General features: G+C 49.4%; 1 protein-coding gene and 1 pseudogene across 1 annotated transcript in view; one reads left to right on the top strand and one right to left on the bottom strand.

Moving 5' to 3' along the window:
* The window catches only part of Inpp5a (inositol polyphosphate-5-phosphatase A), a 190945-nt gene that overhangs the window by 149537 nt on the left and 17290 nt on the right, over positions 1–24118 (top strand). The window contains exons 9-11 of the mRNA XM_051145549.1: positions 1140–1224; positions 20015–20110; positions 20203–20277. Coding sequence (XP_051001506.1) covers positions 1140–1224; positions 20015–20110; positions 20203–20277 — 256 coding nt within the window. The remainder of the gene's footprint in view (positions 1–1139; positions 1225–20014; positions 20111–20202; positions 20278–24118) is intronic.
* On the bottom strand, positions 16373–17129 carry LOC127189037 (40S ribosomal protein S6-like; annotated as a pseudogene).

Here is a 24118-nt window from a genome sequence, read left to right on the forward strand (position 1 = left end):
ACACGTGGCAGGCGGGGCAAGGTGTGGAGTGCCGCCTTCTGATGCTCTGCACTTTTGAGACAAAGTCTCGCTGGACTAGAGGTTGGCCAGTTAGGTTTGGCTGGCTGGCTATGGAGGCAGCTCTCAGGGTCTGTCCACCTATCTTTACCCTCTCCTTCTCAACCTAGGTGATGGGATTATAAGCACACAGCCACATCTGCCTTTTTAAGAGGATGCTGGGGGATTCAAACTCAGGTCTTGATGCTTGTACAACAAGCCCCTTTACCCAGCGAGCCATTTTTCCAGCCCATCAAGTTTATTTTATTTCACTTTATTTTAGACATGAGCCTGTCCCTTTTTCTACCTTGGACTTTATCACAGCAGGTAGCATGGAGAAGGTTGGGGTGGCCAGTGGATTGTGCAGTAAGTACGGGATGTCCTCTGCCTCTGCACAGAAGGCACACTTTTGTTCTACTGGTGTCTGGATAGTGAATCCTGTGCTGTAAGTGGCTCTCATTTCACATTCAAATCTGAAATAAGAAGCACTTAGCCTGCCTCGGGAACAGGAGAGTTGTTGATGAGCTGCTGCCGAGTGTGGCACTTGGGAGACCCGAGCCCCTCTGTAAGGGAAGCTGCTGTGTGCTGTTCTGCCAGATGTTTCTGTGTTTGTATCTCTCAGTGGGAAAAATTCTTCATAAAATGATTGTGCTTGGTAGAGAATCCGTGGAGAAGTCTGTGGGCTAGTCAGTGTATTATTACAGGCATCCCACACTGTGTGTGACTTGGAAGTGTCTGAGTGGGATGTAACCACATGCAGACAGAGCTTACCTTTTCCCTAGGATGAGCTCTCCATCATTTTTGCCTGCTTCTTCTGAATGCTGTTCTCATTCAAATGTCTGTCTAGCTCTATTTGAACTTCTGGTTTCCACAGCCTCCTGGCCAGCCAAGAACAGTCGAGTGCTGTTTTGTTGCAGCATGCTGATGGTAGCCTTTGTGCTAGGTTTTGAAATGAAAGGAACAATCACCATAGTGTCTTTGTAGCAGGAAACATTTGGGACGCATGAAGGAGTAGCTGTCCCAGGAGGATTAGCTGTCCCAGACCCCATTGGGCTGGTCAGCATTGCTGCGTCAGTGACCACTGTCTCCTTTTCTCCTCCCAGAATCATCGACCAGCGATTTGAGAAAGTTTCCTACTTTGTCTTCGGTGATTTCAACTTCCGCCTGGATTCCAAGTCTGTTGTAGAGGTACGTGAACATGGGTTTCCTACTCAGCTTGGCCGTTGAGTTTCCTTGAGACAAACAAATTAGTGGCAGATAAATGCTGTCTGTTTAGGCCACTTTCATATCACCATTTTCATAGATTATGTTTTGTTTTTCTTCTTCTTTTTCGTGAAAAGTCTTCATGGAGAAATATTTTTGCCATGGCAGGGGATTGGGGGTGGGTGGATAGGGGATGTCTGTTCAGCCATCACTGGCCTTAAGAATAGGCATCCCTGTGTCCTGCAGGCTCACTGTCCCTCATAGGAAATAGCCCGGGGAGCCACTGTGTACTGCCACTCTGACACCTGCAGAGCTGGGGCTCCTTGGGCTCTGGGCTGGTTCCCACTGGGATTTCCACCACTTAACCCTCATCAAACACCAGGAAACTGGTTGTTCTACTTGATTTAATTAATCAATGCTCCCTTAGTTTGGGGAACTCCAAAGCTGTGCTGACTACAGCGGGAGCACTAGGCTGGATGCCAAGGTCCTGGAGCCTCTACAGTGACTGCTGCTGGCAAACTTTGGCCCCAACACAAGTGATGTGGCCAAGGGAAGCGAGTCCTGTGGTGTTGGTGTAAGGGCCAGATTTCTTGGTGCCTGGCTTCTCACATCTTTCCTCTCCTGGTTCATGTGTGAGCAGGATGTACCAGCTTCTGTGGTAGCAGCAAAACCGGAAGTGTAGAACAGTGAGGGACCTCCCACCTTTCACCTTTCACACCCTGCCTGGGACTGTCAAAGCACGTGGCAAGAGTAGGAAATTCAGGTGCACAGGCTACAGTAAGAACAGCATGAGGTCATGCAGTACCTCAAATTAATGTCTTCTCATTAGTAGTCTCGGTTCCAAATATTGTCACACATTAATCTTCCATTCTCAGTAGAAAATTATTTTTTAAAGACATAGCTGAGCAGGTGTCTCCCCTTGGTTGATAGAAATGAGTGATGTGCCATTAAAATCCTTCTGTGTTTAATTAAGCTGAGGGCACCTCATCAGGGCAGGCCCACAGGATACATTTTGAACCTTGTAGTGCAAAGGGTGTCTCTAGATGCCCAGTGGGTGCAGGTGGCTTTCCTGAACACTCAGTGGGTACCATTGTCATCCCCAGGTGTTCAGTGGGTAGTGCAAAGGGGGATCCTGGGAGCTCAGTGGCTCCTGGCAGCTGTGCTGCTGCTTCTTCTTCTTCTTCTTCTTCTTCTTCTTCTTCTTCTTCTTCTTCTTCTTCTTCTTCTTCTTCTTCTTCTTCTTCCTCCTCCTCTCATATATTACATTCTAACCACAGTTTCCCCTCCCTCTACTCTTTCCAGTCCCTTCCCCCACCTTTCTTCTCCCCCAAATCCATTTCTTCAAAAGAGCAGGCCTCCCAGGGATATCAACCAAACATGGCATAACAATAAAACTAGGCACAAACCCTCAACAACGCAGGCTGAGGCAACTAAGTAGGAGGAAAAGGGTCTCAAGAGGAGGCAAAAGACACACACACACACACACACACACACACACACACACACACACACACACACACACACTCCCACTGCTTGGAGTCTCACAAGAACACCAAGCTACACAACCATAACATATATACAGAGGACCTAGCTCAAACCCCTACAGGCTCCCTGCTCCCTGGTTGTCGCCTCAGTCTCTGTGAAGTAGCAGTGCATCATAACCCAGCCATGAAGGAGGAAGGAACACCCACCCAGGGTGGAGCCTGTGCAGCTTCCAAGACAACTCCTAACGGGAATATTGGAACCCTGCACCCTCCTGCTGGCCTTTCAGTGTCCATGCTCACACTCATGCCAAAAGTCTGAAAAGAGTGGGAGTGAGATCTGCCCGTGGAAACCTCTCTCACTGTGTCTGAAGCTGTTCAGAGTACCCCAGGAGGGCAGGCCTACCATTCCGGTAGCAACTGGAGGCCTGAAAGGCTCATTTCCCAGGCCTCCACGCTCTTGCTGCTGGAGGCCAGCAGTTTCACTGCACACAGTGGTTTCCCTGCTTCGAGGCTCCACTTGGAGCAGAGAGGCTAGTGTGAGAGCGAAGGCCAGAGCCGGTCGACCCAGAGCTGCCTATGGTTGGGGGAAGGTCGAGAAGCTTCTTCACAGACAGTTTTTCCTTCTGGGTATAGCACAGGCCATAAGAAAAAGCCAGTCTGGACCGACTTAGAATGGCTAATGGGCACTCTCTGAATCTGTCCTTTAGGGTGTGTTTCTGTGGGAGGACACTTTGGCCATGTGGGCGAGTGGACATGCAGTAGGCCTGTGTGTAAACCCAGGAAGGAGCTCGCCAGGGCCATTACTCCCCTGCCTGACCTTTGCCTCCTTAGGCACCTGGGCAGAGTTGGGCAGCTTCGGTTGTAGAAATGAACCATTCTGCATTTGTGTGTCCCCTGCAAAAGCCAGTAAGTGCCCAGGGGGTCATCAATCTGCCTGAGACCACATAGCTTCCTATTAGCTTCTAGCCAGAACTGTGTTGCTACTTTACAGAGCTGGAGGCAGGGATACTAGGGAGGCCAAGTGATGGTGGGGCTGGAACAGGCACCAAAGCATGGGGGGTGGGGTGGGGGGTCAGCCTGTCTTCCATCTGCCTCTCTTCTGCTGTGGGTCAGAGCATGGTGGGGACTGGAGAATGGACTGTGGAGACTTAGAGATCTCACCTTCTCAAGATATGGACGGTTGTATGCCTCACGGGTGCCTCTGTAAGTAGTCAGGGTCCCAGAACCCATCCAAATCAATGTTGCCTCCTGGTCTGTCAGAGGGCTGTTGGCCTTTATGACCATATGTTGAGTGTTGGCTGTATCTGGAGCATTGCCTGAGCTGCACTGGCCTTGTGGAGAGTGGGCCTTATGTCACCTGCTGGCAGATGGATGCATCTGCAAAACCACCCAGTTCTCCCCCAGTCCTCTAATTCTAGTTTGGAAAGAGGCTTTCCAAGGGGAGCGTGGCTTCTGAGAGGGCTCTCTAAGTTTCCTAAGGCTTTACAGAGCCAAATGGCTGGGCTAGCCTGTGGCAGGCCTGGATGAAATTTTAGCACAAATGCAAGGACCTTTGTATTTGAGAAAATGTCCCCCACGGGCTTGCTATCACATGCCACTGGAATTTAGCTTCTTCCAGCATGAGTAAAATATCTACGCTCATCTTGGAAACACAGTTCTGGGATGTCCACAATGCAGGCTCTCCAGCTAGAGACCCAGCTGTTCTTTGCAGTGCTCTACCTGTGGCACTATGCCACCCAAGGCAGGAGCAGCACTGTGGTCTGCTGTGCAGATTCCCACAGCAGGGACAGACAGTTTCTGTTGGGAAAGGACCCAACAGAAGAAGAGCATCTCCAGCCACAAGCAAGGCACCCAGAGTGTCAGGTCTCTTTTAGACACCTGCTGTCTTTGTGCCACCCACCACCGGGTTATTAGATGACATGGTAACAGAACTCTATATGCTGTGCTCACTATGGGCTCTAGGCCTTGCCTGAGGAGGGCCCATTGCTGCAGCCACTTGTCATCTGTTGTAGGGTGCTTTCCTTTTGTACACTCTTGGCCTGCATTTCCTCACATGAGGGCTAATGGCATTGGTGTGCTCTGGTCATAATGAGCTTTGTTGGGCTTCTGTGAACAGCACGCTGTATAGTTTTCTTCTCAAAACCACTGCGATGGGACACCTAAGTGGCTGTAACACCCCCAAGGAAGCCTACTCCCCAGTGAGCCCCCACAACAGGGCACTGAGATCATTGGCACTGGACACTTGCTGTCCTGGTGTGCCGCCTGATGACTATGGCTCCTCCTGCAATCGCTGATCCTGGTGTGTGTCCTTTCCACTTTAAAAGCCTGAAGCCCTTGACCCTGCTATTAGCCTGGTGCTTGCAAAGGAGTGGGGTTGGGGGAATCAGTAGTTCTTAAATGGATTATTTGCTCAGTAAATAAATGAATATATCTTAGACCTGTGCATTAATTCCTGGAGGGGTTTAGAACTGCTTTAAAACTTTAAAGCTGCTGTTCATGCAACCAATAAATCTTACTTTGGCATTTTGAATACATTTTCTTATGTAAGTAAAGCAAACCATCAAAAATGTGGAAAACAACTTTTTTTTTTGTTAGTGTAGGTTTTTTTTTTAAGTCCTTAAAGTGACACAAAGGTTGTAGCTCCAGGATTAAATACCATGTATTCTTGTGATTTTACCATTCCAGCCTAATATAAAATTTTCGTGGCACATGGTCCCACTTACCCCCCTTGAGAGGCCTGTCCCCACTGCGTCTCCCAGGCCCACTGTTCTGTTTACTGTCTCACTCTACCACATGGACTCTTCTGCCAAGAAAAGAGGTAAAGCCTTGACTCTACCTAGGACCACCTGAGGACCCACAGGAATTATGCATCTAGACCATGCAACTTCATGTTTACTGGAGCACTGCCCATGATGGCTTCTGTGAGCCTTTGACTGAAACCCAGTTCAGACATGGCAGACACGGCCAGAGTGCCAGTCCTTCCCTCTCCCCACTTCTTTCTGTTTATTCTTCCTGCAGGGCCTCAGATGCCTCAGTGCACATACCTGCAGACCGGCGGTAGCCCAAGTGCTCTTAGGAATTTCTGTAACTTTGTTTCTGGCAGGTCACCCCGCCCCCCCCCACCCCCGGCCCTCTTCAAGAGACTTTCATGTTTCTGAAAGGTAGAGTAAAACGTGGGAAGAGTAAAACATCAGAATAGTCCCAGACAGACAGTCATAAGGAGAAAGGTGGGCTGCTCAGTCCCGGGCTGCTCAGTCCCAGGCCGCCCTGCAGAAAGGTGTCCTCCGGGAGAGCAGTCCCCGCCCGGGCTGTGGGCAGCTGGTGTCTGAGATGCCAGCACACAGGGTTCTCATCTGCAGGTGGCTTCCCTCCTAAAACAGAAGGGGAAGTTGATTTTCAGTGTCTGGCACAGCCCAGGCTCTTAGTTTCCTTAGGCTGCTGGGTCCCCCCCACCCAGAATGTGGCCCCCTCATTTCTCCCATCATCCTGGTCAGGCAAGGAGATCCCAGTCTTTTAGGGACTAGGGCCCATTTGATAGCCCTGCCCCTTGGGGTCTCACGCCATCACACTGGCTGGCAAGATTTATCAGAGGTTAATTAAATCCATCTCCAAAACAATGAAAGGCCAATGAGCTAAGCCCAATCTCAGTAAATTAAACACATTAAATGAAGCCATTGTTCATCCTGCAGGGAGGGTGCCTCCAGGAAGGGACCAGCCTCTAGGCTCTGGAAGCTCTTGGAGCACACAGTAGAGACCTGCTTGTCACTTGCAGTGAGGGAGGAGTGTGGGGATGGGATGGCAGGCCTGTGAAAGAGGCTCTGTGTGCAGCGCTGTGAGGCACTGCTCCCCCCCCCCCCCCCCAGGATGAGCAGCTTCTTATGTTTCAAATGCAAATTAATGCAAACATGCTTGCAGAGCAGAACTGAAAAGATGATACTGTGATCAAATTTGGCACCGCTTAAGCCATAATTAAAACATACACAAATTAAACACGATTATCCTGCCGTGTAACAGGACCACGCGCCATTACTCTAATTAATAATGCAGCTTCCAGCACAGTCCTGCTGCTGGGATTGCTTGGAGAGTATGTTTTATGCCTTGCACAGTGGCAACTGGCAGCTGGGATGTTCAGCTGGCCATGGTGACGCAGAGTGACAGCGGTGCCAGCCGCGCCTGTCTCTGCATGGTCTGGGCTCACCACACCTGCTGTCCATCACCTCCCATCAGTGGTGATGATAGATGCATTTTTGGAAGCTGGTCATCGTCTTCAAACTCTTGTTGCCAGTTGCTGACAGCTACATGCTCAGGTGCCAGCTGTGCCTGTTTTAGAGCAGTGCCCAGTGAAGGCACCACTAACTCAGCAGATGCCTTCCAAAGGGACTCCTGGGACACAGTGCAGAGTGGCACTGAGATGGTGTCACTGTTGCTGTGCCAGCTATGGAGAGCACTTTAAAGGATCCCCAGTACCAAACCCACAGTGTGATAAAGACCATTGGAACAGCAAACCAGGTCAGCCTGCCTGGTATCCAGATGTTACTGGTATCCAGGAGTCCCTAAAATTCAGCCAAGGAGGTAATGTTGCACCTGATCGTTACTTCGGATGACTCTACAGGACCCCTTCTGATAGTCTCAGGCTCTCAGGCCCTAGCCAGTGGGCTATTTTTGTGTGGGGTCCTGCCGAAGTGCTGACTGCCTGTGGTCATTAGGTCCCTCTTAGAACACTCTGCTGTGCCCCTGTGTGCGCAGCCCACAAGTTGCGTGGGCATATTCCAGACCATAGCAAAAGAGCACAGGCTTGGGCCCAGGTGTCCATAGGATATCTCCAGGAGCTCGGAGAACAAGGGTATCAGTGGCTGCTATTGTACCCTGCTGTGTGTGTGCAGCCATGTGACTTGGGCAAAATTAAGTCCTGTTCCTGCTTCAGGGCCTGCTTCACCTGACTAGCAGCCCTCAGAATTGTATCCTAAGTCAAGAGTGCATGCAGGTCTGCACCACAGCTCTCAAGTCAGCCCCCCTGCAGTGAGTCCTAGTAGCCTTCCTCTCTAGCCAGGGCTCCCCAAGTCCAAGTGGACATTCATTCCTCCTTTGCCTGTGGGAGACTGAGCACTCAGGTGCCAAGAAGCCTGGGCCTCAAAGAGGGTGCACACAAAGTACCATCCAACTTGAGGGCTTAAAAAAAAAAAAATGGCCGGGCGTGGTGGCACATGCCTTTAATCCCAGCGCTCAGGAGGCAGAGGCAGGCAGATTGCTGTGAGTTCAAGGCCAGCGTGGTCTACAAAGCAAGCCCAGGACAGCCAGGGCCACACAGAGAAACCCTGTCTCGGAAAAAACAAAAAACACAAAAAACAAAAAAACCAAAAAACAAAAACGGCAGCAACAGAATTCCTAATTAAAACCCTTAGATGTGTTTTTAATGACTTCAGAAGGAGACCTCTAGTTGGACCATTTCTGAGTAGGGTTGACAACATCAGCTTTATTGTTGTAAATTATATCGACAGTTTGGATTTTATATTCAGAGTATTTTCTTCTGCAAAGATGAATTTGCATGCTTTGATTAGCCAGTGTTTCCTGTTTTTCTGTCCCAAGACCCTAGTAGAGGAGCTAAATCTTTGGACCCACTGATTGAGGAATTGTCTGGCTGCATGTTCATCGCCTGTCCTAGCTCTAAGAGCCCGGAGGGCCTCTGGGCTCTGCTTTCCTCACATCCTTCTGAGCCTTGTGAGCCTGGAGGCATCTTGAAGGAGTCCTGCTGCAGGTATACCTCCAGCCAAGGCAGAGCGTGACCCACAGGGCAACACAGTCTTGTGAGACACTTCTGGGCCATGGGTGTGGGTGCCTCCTACATGTGACCCTCGGCTTGTGTCCATACTTCTAGGTCCTGGCCTACCTGGGTGGGTGAGCAAGTCACTCAGGCATTTTAGTGCCACGTCCACCTTTGCCCAGCTGCTGCAAGGCAAGCCATCTTGGGAGAAGAGATGACAGGGTCTTTATGATGCTCTGTTTTGGGTGAAAGCTGACCGTATCCAGCAAGGAGAAGGATAGAGAAGGAGGCCTGTGTGTATGCTGATAGTTCCCCCAAATAGCATCTATTGCTGATGTACTTGTGTAACTTTGCACAGTGGGCCCTTGTGCCCAGCCCCATGACCTAAAGTGATATGAGGCCAGCAGGTGTTTCCTCTACCATCATTCGTAGCTGCTTCTCGTCTCCAAAATGGGGAGGCTTTTTATTGGAATTTCATTTGTTTGGGAAGTCAAAGGAGATGAGCTGGGGTGATGGATGGGGCCTGCCTGCTTTGCTCCCAGGCCTCCAGTGTCAGGTAGAACCCAGTCCAAAAAGCTCAGGAAATCATGTAAAAATCCTGTCCCTCGTTTTGCTGAGTCAGCCTGAACTGCTGGCTTTATTGAGGGTAGACTGGTCAGCCACCCACAGTGCTGCAGCCACTGATCTGCTCCCTGATCTAGGTTAGGCCATCTACTGCATAGCCTCCCCACCCGGATGAGCACAGTTGAGTTATTTGAAGTGCTCTGAAAGACTCAGGTTTGGGATCAGTGAGGATGTTTTATGTGCTATGCCTTTTTGGGCACCCGAGAGGCCACAGATATGGGCTTGTGGGCATGAACTGTCACAATCACAGTCACAGCAATGGCTCTAGTGCTGGTATGTAGATCTGTAGTTTCTATAGCCTGTCCACAGACAACTTTCCTATGGGACAAGGCACCCACTGACTGTCACCTCAACTTCAAGAGAAATGGGGGTGTGCAAGGGCTGTGCATCCAGAAGCGCCCCCCCTACCCCCCCGTGTTCAAACTTTGAAATTCAGTACTATTGATATGTGCCTTTTAGTCATCACACAGTCTAGTGTGGTATTATCCTTGCCAGCTCTGTGATGGCTTTTTGCCTCTATAAGGATGGCAGTGACTTCTCCATGTGGTGTCCTCTGGATTAGAACTCTGGTCCCTGCCACAGAGCACATAGAGCAGTGGTCAAGGTGAACATGTTGTATGTATGTATTCTGACTTCTGACTGGGGTGCAGTTCCTGTCAGAGAATCTGTCAGGGTACTATTTTCATGTGGTGAATGCAAGTTTTAACATCACTTGTTTCCATCTCGGAGCCATCAGTTGAGTGACTCGCCAATCACCCTTATTTTCTACTCCATGGTAAGGTTTTGAAATAATGTCCATAGGTGCCTGTTGTCAAGGAATGGTTAGACAATGCTTGTTTGTGCTTTCAAATTCAAGTGCCTATCCCTAGGGCTATGACAGACTGTGAGGACAACGTTTAAATCCCTGGTGCCTGTTTCAGAGCAACCTCTAAGCCTAGAACTTCATTCACCATTTTATTGGTGAGGCAAGTGTGTTCTGGGTCTGAGATGGCTGGTTTGTGGGGTCCCAGTGTCTAAGCATCCTGCATCTGCAGCAGCAGTATGAGGCCTTTTCAGTTAGTATTGCCAAGGAAATATTCCAAGGAAAAACGTTCTGCTACTTTAACAGTATCTTATATAGTAGAACTCAAATTATATTAACATTCGGTAGCCCAAGAGAACTCTGTCTAAGTTCTCTAGTGGTTGTTCTCTGGGTCAGTTCTGCATCTTGGAGACATCTAAGTGTGAGCTTAGTGACAAAGATTGTTTTTTGATGTGTTTCAAGTTCTGTGTGGAACTGTCAGCCTGTCTGGGAGTACTTGCTGAGAGGCCCTCCTTTAGGAGAGCCTCAGGCTGGCTGACAGCTGGCTGCCATCAGCCCCTTTCTGTCCTACGGCCATCTCTACTGAGTGAAAGTCACTCATAGAGCTTTACTTCTGTACATTTTCCTGACAAGAATTTAACTAAACACCTTGGGTGGGAAGAAGAAAGATCAAACCAGGATGGGTGTCTTCTACACTGTCTGTCTGTGACCACGATTCCAGCGAGGAGCCTGTCATAGGCTCACATGCTCTTGTCAAGATGCTGGCTTTACATGCAGGCTGGGCCTCCTTGGCACAAGCAGTTTCTTGCCACACACCAGCTGCTATCTGTCTGGCTACCTAGACCAGTGCAGGTTTATCACATGGGCTTCAGTTGTTTAAGCCAGAAAGGGGTTTACTTGTCTAGGAAAGTTCAAAGCCCATCAGACCCAGAAGGGATCGACAATGAAAGCACAGCCTTCATTGTTAGTGACCTGTGCCCTGCTGGCTGTGTCTCCTGACCCTGTGGCTGCCTGCACAGAGGCTGTGTGGTCAGAGAGATTGACAGTCACCTGCAGAGCAGGTGGAGACTAGGAAGGCTGGTGATCCCAGGATAGCTCAGCCTTCATGGGGAAGACTGTTCCCAAGTCAGCTGCACAGAGCACCTGCACATGCCCTCCTGTGAGGGTCCCACAGCGTGGTGGTGCTGATTGATTAGAGCGTAGATGAGATGGAATACAGCTGTCATAGTTGTAAGTGATGTGGATGCTGAGGGTGGCACATGTAGACAGAGTCCGGGGAGCCTCACTCAGCATTTTTGTCCCCATGTCTTCTGGCCCTGCTCTAGCCAGCACCTTGCAAAGGGAGCACTTTGCCCAGGAGCTCAAACTTCCCTCAGAGTTTCCGCCCCATTCACAGTACAGGGAGAGCAGCACAGCCATTCTGACTTCATTCCCAGCCTTGCCCTTCTTGGTCTGAAATACTGCCCCTCAGGGGTTAAATGTGGTTCAGCTGTTGCCTCAAACCAGAGTTTCTACATATAGTTTCCCTGTCATTAGTCACCACTGTTGTTAGAAGTCTTGGAGACTGTAGCTCAAATGTCAGTAAACTATAGTGCTGTAAAGCAAAGTTCCTCTAGGAAAGAGACAACAGACTGATGTAGGACACACAGCTCAAATGGATGTGAGGGCCCAGTACAGCCCATCACTAAAACCTGTAATGTTGGTCAGGCCCTGACAAGATCTGATAGCATGCTGCTGGGACCGGCCTTCCTCCTCACTGCAGAAGACATTGTTTCAAGGCTCATTTCTTTTTAAAGCATCGGCTTTCAGACATTCCTAGGAACATCTGTGTGTGGCTGAAATTTGGCCAGCCACAGCCACCCCTCACCCCTTTGTCCCCAGCCCTTTGTTCCTGATTTCACGCTATCAGAGAGTCTGCATGTTTTCTTGCATGAAGTTGTCAGAGGAATAAAGGCTCAGGAGCAGGGTCATGTTTGGAGGATGGGCATGAAAAATTGGTAAAATGTATCTCTAAGCCCACCCACCAGCTGTTGCCCGTAGCAAGCAGAGAGGCCTATGTGAGGAGCAAGCATCCCGCATGCTACCTAGAGCCCCCACCCCTTCCTCCAACATCCCCACGTTCCTTCCTTCCCTCATCATCCATAGGCACATGCAAAGCCTGTGAGAGTCAGGCATTCTGCATGCCTATGAGTCAAGGACCATTTTCAAGAGGAGGGGCTGCTAGCTGATTTACGTGTGCATACTTCTACTGGATACAGTGCACAGTCAGTCTGACACCATCTGACACCTCCACCCACGGAGAAGCCTCTGGAACTTGGTATGGCCATCCCAGAGTACCTTAGATAAGGATTGCAGGGAGCTAGCCTTAGGCTGCCAACAAATGGATGTCCCCACCATCGTGGGAGCCAGAGCTGCCTGGTTTTTGGTGGCACAGACTGCAACTGAGTAGGAGATAAAGTGGGAGTGCCAAGCAGGGCTTCACTTAGGAGAAGCTGTAGGTCTTGGTCACCTGGTGGCCAGCTGGCTAGATGGGTTCCCCAGAGGTGGAGTTGCAACTGCCCTGCTGCCTGCCCTCTATCCAAGCTGTCTCAACACAAGGTACTAATGGGGCCAGGTCCTGACCCCCCCGACAGGCTGGGGACGCTGCCTCAGCAGAGTACCCACAGGGGTCCTGCGAGGTAAGAGAACAGGGCATGTCACAGCTTCAAGGACTAGGCTTGCTTTGAGATTTGTTTCAATGTAGTTTTATCCTGGAGGAGTTGCGTGTTCCCTGTGTGGTCCTCATGTCTAAGAAGCAGCCTGACCAGGTCTTGACCCTGCACTTGGCAGCTTTGCTGGTTTGGCAGAGCAGCCGACATCTGCAGGTAGAGAACCCTGGAATCTTTGGTTCTGTTTGCTCCTGGAGTATGTGTTGGAGCACCTGGTTTCCTGGGTACTGCAGATGGAGTTTGGCTCCGCTCAGGTTCCACTTGGGGTCAGAGAGGTGTCTAATCCCCCTGGGGTGGCTTAACTCCTATCCTGCCCTGAAATGGCTCCCCTTGCTGCTCGTCATGTCTGGTAGGGGGTGGCATTGCTTTGTGATTAACTTTTGACCCCCTACCCCACAAGCCCCCTTGGGGCAAAGAAAAAAAAAATAGCAAGGCCAGGAGGCTCTGGGTTTTTTTAACAGCCTGGGGACATCTGGCCTCTGGTTTTCATCTGCTGACTAAAGTCAGGATTAAACCTTGCCCCCACCGCTTTGTGCAGCTACTGCTGAGTGACAGGCCACCTTAGACAATGGAGGCATCAACCCCTCCCAGAGCACAGTCCTGGGCTGGACAATGGAGTGCCTGGTGGCTTTGCAAGGTCCAGAGCTGTCCACCAATCTGCCCATGTCTCCCCTGGGACAAATTCTGAGGGATGCTGTGCCCTAGCCAGAGGCCAGGCAAGCAGGCCTGGTAAGGAGGCTGTGCTGGCTATGCTTTCCCTCCCAGATATATGGGGGCGCTGCAGGTGCTGATGCTGACTGGTGTGGTTTGTTGGCTTAAGCCTGAGCTGAGGAGCCTCTTGTCTTTTCAGAGTTCCTCGCCTGCCTGGCAGCATTCCTGAGATGCCTCCTTCCTCTGCACAGACGCCAGGGCAACCCTGGATGTCACCAAGGCATAGGCACCCATCCTGAGGGGTTAATCCATCTGACTACCAGCAAATATCCTGGTCTAAGTTACAGACCAACATAATACAGCCATCATGGGGCATGGTGGCACACACCTTTAATCCCAGCGCTCGGGAGGCAGAGACAGATGGATCTCTGTGTATTCGATGCCAGCCTGGTCTACAAAGTGAGTCCAGGACAGCCAGGGCTATGTTGAGAGACCCTGTCTCAAAACAAACAAACAAAAGCCTTTAATGGTCAACATGTACAGGACCTGCACAGTTTCAAGCCAGATGGGGTCCCAGCACTGAGAAGGGAAAGAGGACACAAGCTCCCATCTTAACCAAGAAACAATCTCCAACTGGCAACCACTTGCAAAGGAAAACTAGCTCTCTCCAATGGGGACTCGCTGAGTATGTAAACCACTCTAAAGGGAGGCTACATGCCCAGCAGTAGATGGCCAACACAAAATAAACCCAATGGTGCTTTCATAGTTGGTTTTTGTTTTGTCTCATATTGCTTTGTTCGATTATTTATATTGGACTTTTGTTTGTATATCATGGTTTCTAATTTTGTGTTCTAATGGGCTTTGTTTTATGTGTGTGTATTTGTGTTTCTTATTCTTTTTCGTTGTTGTTTTTTTAATTCTGATATTTTGTCTTTTAAATTTTCCTGTTTGTTTTCTAAAAAAAAAAAGAGAGAGAGGGAGGGAGAGAGGAAAAAGACATAGAATTGAGTAGATAGAGAGGAAAAAACTATCTGAGAGGAAACAATAATCAGAATATATTGTATAAATTTTCAATTCAGAAAGAAAGAAAGAAAGCTATCACCAGGTCAGAATCTGGGGTCAGACCACGTCGCTGGGCCTGGAATCCTGCTCCTAGCACCCTTGTGCGGATGCTTCCTCCACAGCACTGGTTATCACTTCTGGCATGGCTAGAGCGCAGCTGAATACCTGGAGTCCTGTAGACATCCAGGACTCCAGAGCTGGCTTCTCACCATAGGGAGATCTTAGCAGGATCTAACACAATGTGATATTAACCACTCCTGCCTTGGAGGTATATGCTAAGGCCAGAATCCCAAGTTCTCTCTGGGGCTACTCACAAAGCAACCCAAGAAGGGCACCCACAGAGTGGGGCATGGTCCCAGCTGCAGGTGGAGGCTGAGGTTGAAGAATGTCTCAGCCCTTAGGGATGGGACAGTGGCAAAAGGCAGGGTGCCCATGCTCCTCTGAGGAGTGACTTTAACACAAATAAACTGACTGCACCTCCTTAGTGAATGAAGTAGGCAAGTTGGAGGGACATTTGGATTTTCTCTGCCTCTAAGGAGCAAAAAGGTCTCTGGGTCCTAGCTGCTGCGTATACCAGTTTCTGTTCTGGCCCCTCGTGAGTGGTGGAGGATGGGCCCCACATCTGTGCTACAGCCCATGTTCTACCCATCAGCCCTCTCAGTTCATCCTGATGCATCTGCTTTGCGTGCTGTCTCTCTGCCATGCCTACCACCCTTCCTACACTACTGTCCAGCAGTTCCCAGAGGCTCCTGCCTGCAGCCCCTCCCTTTGTATTCCTGTCCATCCCTGCCCTGCTTTTGTTTAGGCTGTGAACCCCCATTTGCTTTGCTCTAATCCCCTCTTATTCCTCCAAGAAGCCTCATTAATTACTTGCCTGACATCCAGCCAGTTTCAAGGGTCTAGGGACCACTTTGCTTCCTGAACAACCCCACAACATAGCAGGGAGGCTCATGTGGCATGTGTAGGGGACTGATGGGCGCAGTGCCCACTGTAGCCCTGGCACCAGAGACCAATAGAGGACGGTGGTGAAAACTTGACTGAGGAGTCCCTACCTGCCTAGCCCAGGGCTACATGATCCTTTGGAAACCCAACCTGGTGGAGCCCACCATATGCCATGCAAGGTACAGAAAGGAACCTCCAGATGGAGGCTAGACTCTTAGCTGCTGACAGGCATGTACCAATACGCTTTTTAAAGAATGTCATTGGCTTTGGAGGCAGGTATGCTTGGGACTGCAGAGATGATGCAACATGGCTTGATTTGTGTTCTACAGCTTGGTAGCTGGGGAATGGCTGGAGGACAGTCCAGCTGGATGTCCTCACACTGAGCTTAGTGCTGCCTTACTCGGATTCCGTTGCTGATAGAAAGTTTTAAAAAAACAAAAACAAAAAACACAACTCTTTATGTGTTTTCCAATAATGTGCCTCAACCACTATTATCAAGAATATGTATAGCCAGGCATGGTGGCGCACGCCTTTAATCCCAGCACTCGGGAGGCAGAGGCAGGCGGATCGCTGTGAGTTTGAGGCCAGCCTGGTCTACGAAGTGAGTCCAGGACAGGCAAGGTTGAGAAACCTTGTCTCCCCCCCCCCCAAAAAAAAATCTACAGAACTTGTAAACATGCTTAAAATCTCTATAGGTCACCAAAGCAGACTCTAAAGTGTCCGGAGACCATGTGAAGCTTGTCCTGGGCCTGAGAAGCCACCTCCTTGAGGGACACCTCCCTGTCCCTATAAGGAGAACGTGTGGGAAGGACCTTGTGAGGGCTAGAGTCTGATTATTCTGAGGTTGGAGGCCAGCTGTCACTGTCTAGACTCAGGGATACCTGAGTGAGATGACTCAGTGAGTAAGGGTGCTTAGCCACCGAGGGTGATGACCTGAGTTCCATCCCAGGGACACAAATGGTAGAAAATACAAGTTGTTCCTTGGTCTCCACGTGCGTATGGTGACATGTACATACTTGCATGTATACACACACACAAGTAAATAAATGTCATTATTATATATTTTTTCAAGGTATGATCATTTGTTACTTTTATAAGTTTATTTTTGGCTGGACTCAGCCTTAGAAGTAGAAGCTCTCAGCGAGGACAGCCCACGTCTCTTAGCAATCTGTTCCTGGTACTTTTCTTTGACTTCCTTCATTCTCTTGGCCAAGAGTTTAGCGTATTCTGCAGCCTCCTCCTTGTTTTTCTTTGTACGCTGTTTCTTCAGAGCTATGCGTCGGTGTTTGTGTTGCAGCACACGGGGAGGGACAAGATGCTGAATCTTGCGTGCTTTGGTCCTGGGCTTCCTACCTTCCCTGTTTAAGGGCCTTCTGGCAACATGTCGGCGGACATCGTCTTCTTTAGAGGGATTCAAGAGCTTTCGGATTCTGCTAGCTCTCTTAGGTCCCAGCCGGCGAGGCACAGTAGCGACTGTCAGTCCAGGAACATCCTTCTCTCCTTTTTTTTTTTCCCCCCCAATAACCAAGTTGAAAACACTCAGATTGGCACCCACAATGCTCCACAAACAGATTTGTGCTTCCTCTCTCCAGTTCTCCTTGCTCTATAACAAGAATGCTCCTTATTCAATAGCAGGCACACTCTGTCATGGGTCAAAATGCCTTGCTTCATGGGAAAACCTTGTTTGTCATTCCCACCACTGATCCGGACCACGTAACCCTTCCATTCTTCCCCCAGAGCATCAGCAGCTACTTCTGTGGCCTTATGCTTCTCATAGAATGTACGAAGCTTGCGTTCATCATCCACTTCAGTGAGTTTCTGACAGCTGGTGGCAGGAAGGAGGTGTTCAGCTTCATCTTAAAATATATATATGTGTGTGTATATATATACATATATTTTTTTTTTCTTTTTTGTTTTCTTTTCTTTTTTTTTTTTTTTTTTTTTTTTGCAGGGGTAGGCAAAGGCAGGCAGATCTCTGTGTGTTCAAGGCCAGAGCTATGTAATAGAGAGACCCTTTCTCACTAGGTAGGTAGGTAGATAGATAGACAGACAGACAGACAGACAGACAGATGGTAAAGTTTACAAAAGGAAGTACAGGTAGTTTTTCCCTTTTCTAAGCAGGCTCTTTAACATTACATCTGAAAGGCTTGGTCTGCTGTTAGGGCCAACAGACTGTTTGCCCTTAATAGAGTTTTGATCTCTGTGAGGAGTGTTTGTGACAGCTGAGTAGAGTGGAAATGGACAGATTTAGTCCATGGGGTGATTCGGCCAGTGCCTGCACTCACATGAGGGCATCTGATTACTGGGTGGCTTTGTGCAAATCTAATGAGCTGTAAAAATTGTGTGGTTTGATAGCACAGAAAACAGCTGTCTGCCGCTGTCATTAGTGTCCTGGGCTTGGGGACGCCAGACTAGGCATCGTGCTTTGGTAGCTGTCTAAGCAAGAAACCAGGAATGGCAGGTGAACTTCCTTGGCACATGGTGAGCCCAGCATACTCCAGGAAACAAAACAGTCCTTTGAGAGCAAACCCACCCCTTCTAGTGCTGTGTGATGCAGCCATTGGTGGTAAAAATGGATCTTAGATGGCTTTTAAAAAATAGCATTTGGGGTATTTCTTCTCCTTTCAAAAGAATAAAATCCCTTCCTTAGGTTGAGCCGGAAAGGCTGGGCCTGGCAGCTTTCTGCATGAGTGGTCACGACTTCCAGGGTTTGAAAGGCCAAGAGAAGGCAGCTTTGCCTGCTCAGTCCTGATGGAGCCTTTACAACCTGTGAATGGGGAGGTTCCCTGGGAAGGGGTGTGGGAGAAAGGGGCGGGTAGCTGGCCCTTGCACAGCGCTGGGGGACCTTCAGATGTTGATCCTTTAGGAGCTGCCAGCTTGGTGAGATAAAGCGGGGTTTTTAACAGTTGAGGGCAGATGCCTTCCAGGAGACACAACCATGAATTTCCTGAACTGTCCTGCAATGGCTACAATGGCCCTCTGCCTGCCTGCCCCCACCCAGAGCCTTCGCCCATTCAGAGAAAGCAGCTTAAGCCACTTAAGCGCATTAGCATCAGGATGGGCCAGGACCTCCATGGGATGCAGGGGGCTGGGTGGCCTTGATGCCCTTGGTTGTTTGGGTACTTGTCCTAATCCTCCGCAGTTCCAAGGCAGCCAGACTGATTTGTGACACAGAGTGCAAAAGCCACTTTGGGGGCTTGGCTGGGTGAGCTGATCTGTGCCCTGAATGTCAATGGCCTGGCCTGGCGTGTGTTTGGGGAGTGGCAGGTTTGGGCTGAAAGGCCACACATAGGGCTGTCTTTACGTACACCTCATCCTCATCCATCCTTCAGGACGGGTGCTATGTGGGCACAACTGCCTAGGAGCACCTGGGATTTGTGCCTAATGGGTGTCTGACACCTCGGTGGGCCCCAAGCAGAGAAATGAGGGTGCAGAGCCCCAAGCTTAAGCAGTTCTTCTGGGTCCTTACAGGATCCCCCAAGAGATCCTGCAGTACAGAGACCTTAAAATGTCAAATACTTTCAGTAAACTGATCTCCTTTTAAGTAAACTCATTCTCTTTGTTTAAAATATAACAATAAAAAATGTTTCTTTTATATATGACACAGTTGCGGCTGTCAGTAGCCCAAATAGGTCCTCCTGTGATCCCAGTCCAGGTAACAAGGGTCTTGCTTTCTGGTTGATTTGGCTGTTTGAACATATTTTGTGTAACTGACCTGTTGGCTGAGAAGGTAGCCACTCCCTTCATCTTTGCCCTCAAGGCAGGAGGTAGTGACTTAGAACCTCATTTGTCCAAGAGCTGTTTTTGTCATTGTCTGTAAGAGTCTTGTGTTACCTTGTCATTTGTGTTTGTCTTGTTTTCATCCTCCTTGTTAGCTCTGGGCCCCTGCAGTGTATATATTGTGGCACTGGGGTAGGGGTGGGGCTGTTGCTCCCAGTGGCCCCTGTACCTGGGGGGGTGGGAAGTGGGGTAGTCCCTAATTTTGTCCTGTCCTCAGGGAGTGACCTTTTTGACCCCTTCCTACATGTATTGAGATTAATTCAAACAGGCATGAGCTTAATTACCAACTAATGCTCTGGCTGGTTGCTTTTTGGTCCAGGGCCACCAAAGGCAGCACAGCCAAGCATGCAACAAGAAGGTTGGTGGTCACTCTATAACCACCCTTCTGTTGGTGAAACAGGCTAGCTGAGCATCTTCAGACTTCCACAGACTACTTGTCCCTCTTATGTCCTGTCACACCCTGCCCTCTGCTTTCCTTTTCAGAGCCTAGGACTTAAGTTGCTCTCCTGAGATTCTGACCTTTTAAAACCATCCCTCTTTGGACCTCCAGAGCTTAGTGCCCCATGCCATGACCGATACTACCACTTGACAGCCTTAACCCGCCCCATAGGGCGTGGAGAGGCTCAGGTCAGCCAACAACAAGGAGCCAGCCCTCTTGAAGGACTCAATTTGCTGCCCGGCATGAGCCAGGCCTCTCTCTTTGTAAAAGCATGACCACGTTCCAACTGGGTTGCACTGTCACCTGCACTCAGCCGGGACTTTGTACAGCCTGGGGGTAAGGGGAGCTTCTGAGGAATAGCCTACAAGGGCTGCCAAGTAGACTATTGGAAACCTTGTGTCGAGCAACACTTGACAATCCTTTCCTATTAGAGACATTGGGAAACCGCTGCTTGTGGCCTCTGGGTGGTGCCAGCGGAAATGGGTGGATAGACTGAGACTGAGCACCCTTGTCTTCCTGCAGACCCTCTGCACAAAGGCCACGATGCAGACAGTCCGGGCTGCTGATACCAATGAAGTTGTAAAATTGATATTTCGGGAGTCAGACAATGACCGGAAGGTAAGTGGCTCGTGACTAGGGCAGCCACCAGCCACACCTGGCCTGAGGAGTGGGAGCTGTGCAGGGGCACTGAAGCATCTCTGACCCGGCAGGTCGTGCTCCAGTTGGAAAAGAAGCTCTTCGACTACTTCAACCAGGATGTCTTCCGGGACAACAATGGCACTGCGGTGAGTTCTGTTTTAAGGTGTATGTGTGGTCACCCTAGATCCATCCCATGAGCCACTGCTGCCTCTGGAAGATCACATATTGAGGCCACCCAGAGTTCAACTTCTTTTTTGGTTTGATTTGGGTTTCTTGTTTTGTTTTGTTTTTCAAGGCAAGGTATCTCTGTCCTGGACTCTGTCTGTAGACCTGGCTGGCCTCGAACTCACAACGATCCACTTCCCTCTGCCTCCCCAAATGCTGAGATTACAGGCATGTGCCACCACATCCAGCTCAGAGTTTGGCTTCTAAGCCCAGCCTCCAGGGTGATTTGGTGGCAGTGACTTGTAGGGCTGGCACCGAGAGTGGCCCTACAAGTCCCTGCCACCAAGTCACCCTGGAGGCTGGGCTTAGAAGCCAAACTCTGAGCTGGATGTGGTGGCACATGCCTGTAACTGCTGTTAATTAATCAATTAACTTGTTGGGCGGGTGGGCAGGTGCATGCCATGGTGTGCATGTGGAAGCCAGAGAATGACTTTCAGCAATGGGTTTACTCCTCCCAGCACTGAACTCAGCTTGTCAGCCTTGGGCAGCAAGTGCTCTTACTCTCGGAGTCGTCACCTAGCTGGTCCATCTCTCTTTAACACAGTGTGGTTTTGTCCTATTTACTAGCTACCTGTTCTATGTAGCTCACTATGTTGTGGTAAGTGTGGAGCTGTGCTGGGGTTGGAGCTGTACTTGTGACGTGATAATCTCTGTGCTATAAAGTCTTTGTGGACAATGGTAAACTTAAACAACACTAGCGACCACTGTATTTAGCAGCCAGCTCCCAAGATTCCTGAAGTTGTCCATAACCAGCTATGCCCCCACTGGGGGAAGTAGGTAGGAGATGAGCCGTCTTGTCCTGAGGAAGTTGCCCCCAGTGGAGATCCAAGAGTGCAGGTGCTAGGTGCAGATAGGTACTGTTGCTTGTGTGTGCACGTTCCCTCTCTCTGACTTGCCTTGAACTAGCTGGATGCCTGTTTCCCCTCATACAGTATGTGGGGATAGATGCACAGTGCTTAGAATGGAGCCGGGCACATCAAAGGCAGAACAAAGGGATGAGGTCCTTCTGCATATCTCAGACACTTCCAAACCACCTGGTGGTAGGTCTGGCAGACTCAGATACAGAAACTCTAGAAGTGTTAGCAGCTGGCTGTTAAGTGCAATGGTCACAGTGTAGTTTAGGACTGTTCACAAAGGTAGAATTTGTACACAGAGATGATCAGGACACAAGTTCAGCCTCCACCCACAGCATAGCTCCACATTTACTGGAACGTAGGGATCCGCATGTCCAGCCATCCATGCTTATTACTTTGCCTCTTGCTGCTTATCCATCCCAGTGTCCAGCAGCTTCCGTGACTCCCATGCCCTCCTGCTAGTCATGCCCTGACTCCATCTCCATTGCTGCGGTAGGCCTGCCCTTCCTGCCTTAGGGCTGGTTATTGACCTCATCCCTGAAGCATGCCATGTTGACTTTGCAAGTGTCCCTAGCTCTACTACTGTCCAGAGGAGAGCCTCATACAGTTTCTCCCCACTGGGCCCTGCTTCTGCCTCTGGTGATTCCTTCTCCTAGCCTCTGTCTGCTTCGGTGCCCTCTGGTCCCTTTCTGCCTGCTCATGTTCAAAGACTATGGCTACTGGTGGTTCTTGCTAGAGGGGATTCCCTAGGGCAATGGTTGTACTGTCCTACCAGCCATCTGCAGGAGCAGGCTACTTTACACCTCACTTAAAAAGAGTAGAACAAATTGAGTGTGGTGGTACAGGCCTTCAATCCCAGAACTCAGGAGGCAGAGTAGAACTTGTTCAAGGCTAGGCAAAACTACATAGTGAGATGCGTTTCAGGAAAGAAGAGCATAGAGCAAGAAGCCATATGAGCCTGGGCCCCTGCTGCATGGTGTCCAAGCTTAGAGAAGTCTGAGGACGGGTACCTTGGAGCCCCCATCAGAGCTGTCTCTCTAGAGCCAGAGGAGTAAGGTCAATTGGGACTTTGCACAAGGTAAGAAGCAAGTGAGGTCCCCTTAAGTGGAGGATGCAAAGGCCACATTTTAGAAGGAGACAAATGAGGGGACTCCAGCAGTTAAGGAGAAAACAGTTTGACCTTGGGTAGCACTAGGAAGAGGAAGAGGAAAATGTGTCCTGGAACCATCTCAGGGTATGCCACTGGGGTCTAAGGGCTCTGTATGGCCGTCTTAGCATCTAGACAAAACATGCTGTGCCATTGGAGTGACCAGCCTTGTTCTTCTCTGAAAGATAGTCTGCATTCAGCATATACCCTCTGGCCTTCCTTTAAGGTGAAATGTAAGTGGTTATTCCTGTGGTTCAATTACAGCTGAGCTGTAGGCAGGAGAGGAGGGAATTCAAGGTCATCCTTGGCTGCATAGCGTTTGAAGCCAGCCTGGGCTACAGGAGGCTGTCCCGCAAAGAAACAGAAAAACAAAGGGCAGGGGGAGGTGAGGGGCGCTGGGGAAGTTGTTCAATGGTTAAAGTGCTTATCATGCAAACTTCAGGAACTGAATCCAGATACCCAGTGTCCTTGTTTGTTTGTTTGTTTGTTTGTTTGTTTGTTTGTTTGTTTGTTTTTTAAAGCCAGGTGTGGCAGTGGGAATCTTTTATCTCAGCACTGAGAAGGCAGAAAGGGGAGGGTCTAAGGGATTTGTGGGCCAGCAAGTCTAGCTGAATCAGTGGACTCCAGGTTCAGTGACAAATCTGGTCTCAAAAGAAGGTGGAGAATGACTGAAGAAGACACTTCATATTGAGCCATGGCCTTCATGCATATGCACACAGATGTGGACATGCACCCTAGCACGCACATACATGACCATGTATACATAAACATATTTTTTAAAGAAGAAAAGAAGGGCTGGAGAGATGGCTCAGCGGTTAAGAGCACTGCCTGCTCTTCCAAAGGACCCGGGTTCAATTCCCAGCACCCACATGGCAGTTCACAACTGTCTGTAACTCCAAAATCTGACACCCTCACACCAACACATATAAATTAAAATTAAATAAAAAATATTTAAAAAAAAAAAAAAAAAAAAAAAAGAAGAAAAGAATAAGGAGAAGGAAGAATTGTACCAGGCATGTACAGATATATAGTCATGGTACAGGTCTATAATGGCAGACTTGGGAGGCCAGTAGAGGAAGACATGAAACAGGAAGTTTGAAGCCATTTGGGGCTACACTGTAAGAAAAGCACTATTTAAAAAAAAAAAAAAAAAAAAAAAGTTTGAACATTCCAGAAATGTTTTACATTTGATTCTAATATAAAAGAATACAGCTTTGAAATAGGATGCATTTCCACATGGTGGCTTCTTGGGACTCATGCCCACCTGCCACATCCAGAATCTTATCCAGGAAGTCAGCAGCTTTGCCAGGTGCCTGGAGCTGCAGCAGCCCATGCTTTCACAGGCGGCCACACAGAGCCTGAGGCATACTTTCCAGAAATTCCCTGGTCTCGCTGCTGTGCCTGGCCTCTGCCCGAGCCACACACATTCAAATGAAGCAGCTACCATCACTCAAGCCAGAATCTGGGCATTGAGTCCCCTCAGCCTAATGAGCATCGGGGATAATCTCATCCTCGTGGCCTGGTTGAACACGCTGTGCCACAAGCACTACAAACAAACTACCGTCTGCAGGATGGATGTGCCCGCGTCTGACTCAGCCCCCAAAATCCATCGCACCCTTCATCAGCCACTGGTCTTGTACTCGTCTGACAGAAATTTAATTCAAGCTGGCTCCTGAAAATAATTATTGTATTTTAAGAGTAGTAATCATTGGCCGGGACATGATTGAATGTGTCCATGCGTATTGACTTTTTCTATGATTT

Source organism: Acomys russatus, chromosome 5, assembly GCF_903995435.1.
Source record: "Acomys russatus chromosome 5, mAcoRus1.1, whole genome shotgun sequence".
Classification (NCBI taxonomy): domain Eukaryota; kingdom Metazoa; phylum Chordata; class Mammalia; order Rodentia; family Muridae; genus Acomys; species Acomys russatus.